The sequence below is a fragment of the Oncorhynchus kisutch genome, linkage group LG23 (assembly GCF_002021735.2).
Source record: "Oncorhynchus kisutch isolate 150728-3 linkage group LG23, Okis_V2, whole genome shotgun sequence".
In the NCBI taxonomy this organism is placed as follows: Eukaryota; Metazoa; Chordata; class Actinopteri; order Salmoniformes; family Salmonidae; genus Oncorhynchus; species Oncorhynchus kisutch.
Window position 1 is genome coordinate 31,967,305 of NC_034196.2, and position 8,708 is coordinate 31,976,012.

The 8,708-nt window shown below is 44.5% G+C and overlaps 1 protein-coding gene across 1 annotated transcript; it reads left to right on the forward strand.

The window, feature by feature from the left end:
• The first annotated feature begins 5,194 nt into the window (after nt 1–5,194).
• LOC116356574 (circumsporozoite protein-like) lies at nt 5,195–7,789 on the forward strand. The gene is made up of 3 exons (XM_031802658.1): nt 5,195–5,217; nt 5,563–6,437; nt 7,476–7,789. The coding sequence occupies exons 1-3, from the start codon at nt 5,195–5,197 to the stop codon at nt 7,787–7,789; spliced, it is 1,212 nt and encodes a 403-aa protein (XP_031658518.1).
• The last annotated feature ends 919 nt before the right edge of the window (nt 7,790–8,708 follow it).

Consider the following 8,708-nt stretch of genomic DNA (forward strand, 5'->3'; position numbering starts at 1 on the left):
ATGGCTCTCTATCCACCGGATGTGTACCAAATTCACTAAAAGTGGCAGTAATAAAGCTTCTCTTGAAAAAGCCAAACCTTGACCCAGATAATATTTAAAAAACTATCGGCGTATATCGAATCTTCCATTCCTCTCAAAAATTGTAGAAAAGGCTGTTGCGCAGCAACTCACTGCCTTCCTGAAGACAAACAATGTATACGAAATGCTTCAGTCTGGTTTTAGACCCCATCATAGCACTGAGACTGCACTCGTGAAGGTGGTAAATTACCTTTTAATAGCATCAGACCGAGGCTCTGCATCTGTCCTCGTGCTCCTAGACCTTAGTGCTGCTTTTGATACCATCGATCACCACATTCTTTTGGAGAGATTGGAAACCCAAATTGGTCTACACGGACAAGTTCTGGCCTGGTTTAGATCTTATCTGTCGGAAAGATATCAGTTTGTCGCTGTGAATGGTTTGTCCTCTGACAAATCAACTGTAAATGTCGGTGTTCCTCAAGGTGTTCCTATTGTTTTCACTATATATTTTACCTCTTGGGGATGTCATTCGAAAACATAATGTTAACTTTCACTGCTATGCGGATGACACAGCTGTACATTTCAATGAAACATGGTGAAGTCCCAAAATTGCCCTCGCTAGAAGCATGTGTTTCAGACATAAGGAAGTGGATGGCTGCAAACTTTCTACTTTTAAACTCGGACAAAACAGAGATGCTTGTTCTAGGTCCCAAGAAACAAAGAGATCTTCTGTTGAATCTGACAATTAATCTTAATGGTTGTACAGTCGTCTCAAATAAAACTGTGAAGGACCTCGGCGTTACTCTGGACCCTGATCTCTCTTTTGAAGAACATATCAAGATTGTTTCAAGGACAGCTTTTTTCCATTTACGTAACATTGCAAAAATCAGAAACTTTCTGTCCAAAAATGATGCAGAAAAATTAATCCATGCTATTGTCACTTCTAGGTTAGAATACTGCAATGCTCTACGTTCCGGCTACCCAGATAAAGCACTAAATAAACTTCAGTTAGTGCTAAATACGGCTGCTAGAATCCTGACTAGAACCAACAAATTTGATCATATTACTCCAGTGCTAGCCTCCCTACACTGGCTTCCTGTCAAGGCAAGGGCTGATTTCAAGGTTTTACTGCTAACCTACAAAGCATTACATGGGCTTGCTCCTACCTATCTCTCTGATTTGGTCCTGCCGTACATACCTACACGTACGCTACGACGCAGGCCTCCTAATTGTCTCTAGAATTTCTAAGCAAACAGCTGGAGGCAGGGCTTTCTCCTATAGAGCTCAATTTTTATGGAATGGTCTGCCTACCCATGTGAGAAACGCAAACTCGGTCTCAACCTTTCAGTCTTTACTGAAGACTCATCTCTTCAGTGGGTCATATGATTGAGTGTAGTCTGGCCCAGGAGTGTGAAGGTGAACGGAAAGGCTCTGGAGCAACGAACCGCCCTTGCTGTCTCTGCCTGGCCGGTTCCCCTCTTTCCACTGGGATTCTCTGCCTCTAACCCTATTACAGGGGCTGAGTCACTGGCTTACTGGGGCTCTTTCATACCGTCCCTAGGAGGGGTGCGTCACTTGAGTGGGTTGAGTCACTGATGTGATCTTCCTGTCTGGGTTGGCACCCCCCCTTGGGTTGTGCCGTGGCGGAGATCTTTGTGGGCTATACTCGTCCTTGTCTCAGGATGGTAAGTTGGTGGTTGAAGATATCCCTCTAGTGGTGTGGGGGCTGTGCTTTGGCAATGTGGGTGGGGTTATATCCTTCCTGTTTGGCCCTGTCAGGGGGTGTCATCGGATGGGTCCACAGTGTCTCCTGACCCCTCCTGTCTCAGCCTCCAGTATTTATGCTGCAGTAGTTTATGTGTCGGGGGGCTGGGGTCAGTTTTTTATATCTGGAGTACTTCTTCTGTCCTATCCGGTGTCCTGTGTGAATTTAAGTATGCTCTCTCTAATACTCTCTTTCTCTCTTTCTTTCTCTCTCTCGGAGGACCTGAGCCCTAGGACCATGCCTCAGGACTACCGGGCATGATGACTCCTTGCTGTCCCCAGTCCACCTGGCCGTGCTGCTGCTCCAGTTTCAACTGTTCTGCCTGTGATTATTATTATTTGACCATGCTGGTCATTTATGAACATTTGAACATCTTGGCCATGTTCTGTTATAATCTCCACCCGGCACAGCCAGAAGAGGACTGGCCACCCCACATAGCCTGGTTCCTCTCTAGGTTTCTTCCTAGGTTTTGGCCTTTCTAGGGAGTTTTTCAGAGCCACCGTGCCTCTACACCTGCATTGCTTGCTGTTTGGGGTTTTAGGCTGGGTTTCTGTACAGCACTTTGAGATATCAGCTGATGTACGAAGGGCTATATAAATAAATGTGATTTGATTTTGCAAGAGTGGCTTCAGGACAAGTCTTTGAATATCCTTGAGTGGCCCAGTGAGAGCCTGGACTTAAATCTCTGGAGAGACCTGAAAATAGCTATGCAGAAACGTTCCCCATCCAACATGACAGAGCTTGAGAGGATCAGCAGAGAAGAATGGGAGAAACTCCCCAAATACAGGTGTTCCAAGCTTGTAACGTCATACCCAAGAATACTTGAGGCTGTAATCGCTACCAAACGTGCTTCAACAAAGTACTGAGTAAAGGGTCTGAATACTTATGTAAATGTAATATTTCCATTTTTTTTATGTATAAATTAGCAAACATTTCTAAAAACCAATTTTTTCTTTGTGATTCTGGGGTATTGTGTGTAGATTGATGAGGGGGAACGATTTAATACATTTTATAATAAGGCTGTCTCATTGGTTTTGAGATACTGCCCTGGCCATAGAGAGGCTTTTATTCTCTATTTTGGTTAGGCCAGGGTGTGACTAGGTTAGGCATTCTAGTTTCTTTATTTCTATGTTTTCTATTCCTTTGTGTTTGGCCGGGTGTGGTTCTCAATCAGAGGCAGCTGTCTATCGTTGTCTCTGATTGAGAATCATACTTAGGTAGCCTTTTTCCCACCTAGGTTTGTGGGTAGTTGTTTTCTGTATAGTTTTAGTTGCCTTACAGAACTGTTCATTTCTCACTTTGTTATTTTTGTTCTCGTGTTCAGATTTAAATAAATATCATGAACACGTACCACGCTTCGCTTTGGTCCACTCCTTCTTCATCAGACGAGCGTTACCGATACAGTACACTCTCAGAAAAGAGGGTTCCAAAAGGGTCCTTCAGCTCTCCCTGTGAGAGAATCCACTAAAGAACCCCTTTGGGTTCCATGTACAACCCACTGTGAAAAGGGTTTACATTGAACCAAATAAGGTTCTACCTTTTTCTGAGATTGTAAAGTAAAGCTGGGAATATCTGAGCATGCTCAGATATGTGCTCAAGTAATTAGAATGTAGACACACTTGTTTTTTAGAATTCTGTTAGACTTGCTACTCTATTGTAGTCATAATGCATGCCACAGAAGGCTAATAAGAAATGCTTTACATTAAAATGTATGTTTGTTTTTTATTCTATTGTTTGCATTTTGATAGATTTAATGTGGGCCTATAGGGATAATAGACCATGTGGAGATGTTCATATGGAAACATATCTCCTTTTTTTTTTATCCTAAATTATTGTTTGATTAGATTAGTACAGGGGACCCCAGTACAGGGGAACCCAGATGGGGCCCCAAACCCAAGTTTCAGAACCACTGTACTAACCTCTCTCTCTGCTTGCTTCCTCTCTCTCTCTGTCTACTCTGCTTCCTCTTGCAGGCATTGCAGCCTGCCTCAGCCTCACCACTGAGCACCACATCCCCATTTGTCTCAGTAGCTTACTCTCTGTAAAGCAAAGTTGTTATGAGAACTTAATAGAGTATTTTTTGCTCCTGCTGAGGTAGGCTCTGTTTAATGTTAGCTTTTTACTTCATCCTTTTAGCTGGCTAAGTAATACTATCCAGAGTCCTTCAACTTGACTGCAATAGAAGTCTCTGACAGCAGCTATAGCCACCTGACTGACTGACGTATCTATAAGCGACTATTTAACTTGACAATTGCTACGGGTCTTATCCCTAAGATTTGGAAAGCGGCACATGTCCTCCCCCTACATAAAGGCAGCGATCCTTATGATGAATAATTACATAATTACCACCCAATCTCCAAGTTCTCTTGCCTAGCCAAGGTGCTGGAATCCATAACCATCTCCCATCTAATACGTTTTTTTACTTGTCACACTTTTGTAAATATGCACCAGTCTTATTTTTGGTCTGGACATAACACTGTTTCAGCCACCATGCTTGTTTTAGATGATGTGTTAAATTGCATAGATCATTAAAAAAAAACATTGTGCTGCCCTATTTAAAGACCTTTCCAAGGCATTCAACACAGTTCACCTTTCGCTACTCATTCAAAAACTGTCTTTGATGAGCCTGGACAATAAGTCTTGCAAATGGTTTAAAAGCTATCTGACAGACAGGATGCAATGTGTGCTTTCTGATGGTGTCAAGTCCAGTTTCCTCAATATTATGAAAGATGTACCGCAGGGATCAGTATTGGAACCTGTTCTCTTGACTATGTATAGAAGTAATATTGGTCTATGTACTAAATCCTGTAATATCCATCGGTATGCAGACGGTACTGTTATGTATGCCATTGTTGACCAAGGAATGTTAGAGTTGCAGTCTGATTTTTTTAAACTTCTACTTAATGCAGGCAAGACTAAATATATGTTGTTTTCTAATTCACAGGAAAATGTCTCAGATGGGCTACATACAGTATTTAGTCTCTCTCGTCGAGCAGGTTCATGCCTATAAATATCTGGGCGTTTGGACTGATAAAGAGCATATGTTTTAAAAAATACTGATGAGTTAGTTAAAAAGCTACAATTTAAAGTGGGCTTATTTTTTTGAAAAAGATCTTGCCTTTCCATGAACTGCACAAAGAAGATTGTGCAGTCAACTTTCCTGCCAGTTGTTGACTATGGTATCACCATTTACCAGACTGCAGCAGCCACTATTCTTAAATCACCGGATGCCGTCTACCTTAGAACCTCTTTATTACAGGTGACAGTTTTAATATTGATCACTGCATCCTGTATCAGAAGGTTGGCTGGACCTCACTAAAATCCTGTAGATCACTTCATTACTTCCTACTTTTTTACAAAGCTCTGCTCCACAAGCTTCCAACATACCCCACTTCCCTGTTGAAATATAACATGATACCAAACCCGTTCGCAGGGTTGGTTAACTCTTGAGGTCCCGCTTGTCTCCTCAAAGTTTGGTAAATCCGGCTTTAGTTTTAACGCACCACAGTTACCTTACAAAACAAATTACACCTGGATTCCCTGGTGCCGATAAGACATTCTAAAAGTCTGTTGTTAAATGAGTTCACTGCAGTGTGCAATCGTTTCAAAGGACTATTATAACTTGTTGCAATAACCTTATGTCATGTGTTTATAGCTGTCTTGTAGTTTCTCTTTATCTTTCGTTGTTTGTTGAAGGAATTTCTGTCCTGAGGGCACCATTGCAAATGAGACATTGGTCTCAAATAGGCTCACTAAACCTCACTAAACACTAAACCTAGCTCCAACCCTAGCACTAAACCCAACTCCAACCCTAGCACTAAACCTAGCTCCAACCCTAGCACTAAACCTAGCTCCAACCCTAGCACTAAACCCAACTCCAACCCTAGCACTAAACCTAGCTCCAACCCTAGCACTAAACCCAACTCCAATCCTAGCACTAAACCTAACTCCAACCCTAGCACTAAACCTAGCTCCAACCCTAGCACTAAACCTAGCTCCAACCCTAGCACTAAACCCAACAACAACCCTAGCACTAAACCCAACTCCAACCCTAGCACTAAACCCAACTCCAATCCTAGCACTAAACCCAACTCCAACCCTAGCACTAAACCCAACAACAACCCTAGCACTAAACCCAACTCCAACCCTAGCACTAAACCCAACTCCAACCCTAGCACTAAACCTAACTCCAACCCTAGCACTAAACCCAACTCCAACCCTAGCACTAAACCTAACTCCAATCATAACACTGACCTTAACTCCAACCCTAGCACTAAACCTAACTCCAACCCTAACACTGACCCTAACTCCAACCCTAGCACTAAACCTAACTCCAACCCTAGCACTAAACCCAACTCCAACCCTAGCACTAAACCTAACTCCAACCCTAACACTAAACCTAACTCCAACCCTAGCACTAAACCTAACTCCAACCCTAGCACTAAACCCAACTCCAACCCTAGCACTAAACCTAACTCCAACCCTAACACTAAACCTAACTCCAACCCTAGCCCTAAACCCAACTCCAACCCGAACACTAAACCTAACTCCAACCCTAACACTAAACCTAACTCCAACCCTAGCCCTAAACCCAACTCCAACCCTAGCACTAAACCTAACTCCAACCCTAGCACTAAACCCAACTCCAACCCTAGCACTAAACCTAACTCCAACCCTAACACTGACCCTAACTCCAACCCTAACACTGACCCTAACTCCAACCCTAACACTGACCCTAACTCCAACCCTAACACTGACCCTAACTCCAACCCAAACACAGACCCTATCTCCAACCCTAACACTAAACCTAACTCCAACCCTAACACTGACCCTAACTCCAACCCTAACTCCAACCCAAACACAGACCCTAACTCCAACCCTAACACCGACCCTAACTCCAACCCAAACACTGACCCTAACTCCAACCCATCCACTGACCCTAACTCCAACCCAAACACAGACCCTAACTCCAACCCTAACACTGACCCTAACTCCAACCCTAACACTAAACCTAACTCCAACCCTAACACTAAACCTAACTCCAACCCTAACACTGACCCTAACTCCAACCCTAACTCCAACCCTAACACTGACCCTAACTCCAACCCAAACACAGACCCTAACTCCAACCCTAACACTGACCCTAACTCCAACCCTAACACCGACCCTAACTCCAACCCTAACACTCAGCCTAACTCCAACCCTAACACTCACCCTAACTCCAACCCTAACACTCAGCCTAACTCCAACCCTAACACCGACCCTAACTCCAACCCTAACACTCAGCCTAACTCCAACCCTAACACTGACCCTAACTCCAACCCTAACACTGACCCTAACTCCAACCCTAACACTGACCCTAACTCCAACCCTAACACTGACCCTAACTCCAACCCTAACACCGACCCTAACTCCAACCCTAACACAGACCCTAACTCCAACCCTAACACTGACCCTAACTCCAACCCTAACACTCACCCTAACTCCAACCCTAACACTGACCCTAACTCCAACCCTAGCACTGACCCTAACTCCAACCCTAACACTGACCCTAACTCCAACCCTAACACTGACCCTAACTCCAACCCTAACACCGACCCTAACTCCAACCCTAACACAGACCCTAACTCCAACCCTAACACTGACCCTAACTCCAACCCTAACACTCACCCTAACTCCAACCCAAACACAGACCCTATCTCCAACCCTAACTCCAACCCTAACACTGACCCTAACTCCAACCCAAACACAGACCCTAACTCCAACCCTAACACTGACCCTAACTCCAACCCAAACACAGACCCAAACTCCAACCCTAACACTGACCCTAACTCCAACCCTAACACTGACCCTAACTCCAACCCTAGCACTCACCCTAACTCCAACCCAAACACAGACCCTAACTCCAACCCTAACACTGACCCTAGCTCCAACACCAACACTAACCTTACTCCAACTAACCACCCCAACAATAACCCTAGAAGTAACCCTAACCTTCCCCAGTGATTACAGAGTGGTGACTAGTAATAAACAGCCCCTGAACGCTATTATTATCACTTCCTGTGTGTACTGAGGCGGATGGAGGTGTGTGTGTGTGTGTGTGTGTGTGTGTGTGTGTGTGTGTGTGTGTGTGTGTGTGTGCGAGCATGCTTTCATCCAAACACGTGCGCCTGTGAGTGTCAGCACAGTGGGGTTTCCCTTTGAAAGGGTCTTTTAATTGGAGGGTTGGTGTGTGTAAGCTGAGATGAGAGGGGTTCCAGGGTGATCTGTTGATGCAGGCAGAACAAAAAGACTATCTGTCAGCACAGAGTGTGTGGGGTGTGGGTGATGGGTGTGTGTGTGTGACATGCCTGCCTGTGAGGCTGTGATGAGGTGAGTATGCCTGTGGTGGCCTTTGGGAGGTGATGTCGGAGGACAGGCTCATTGTAATTGCTGGAATGGAATAAATGGAACAGTCTCAAACATATGGAAACAGTGTGTTTGATGTGTTTGATATCATTCTATCAATTCCATTCCAGCCATTATGAAGAGCCTGTCCCCTGATATCTCCGCACACCAGCCTCCTCTGGTGTGTATGAGAGAGGGAAGTGGGGTTGGGGAAGATCTATGTGCACTTCACTGTGATCCTAATCCGTGACAGAGGGGTCATTCTCCACAATAGACACACTCATTAGACTGACTCGCCCACCTGCCTCTCTAAAGAGCCCTCATTTTGAAGCTTTGTCCCCCCTAAATTACAGTGGGCTGGGGTGTGTGTATGTGTGTGCGTGTGTGTATGCATGAACAGGTTTGTGTGTGATTGAGTACATGTATTCAAGTTTCAGTGCTCTTCCCCCTTGGTTTTCTCCCTATTAGCAGGGTTGGGTGTCCACCAACAGCATCCCAGGTGGTATCAGTCAACAGCATCCCAGGTGGTATCAGTCAA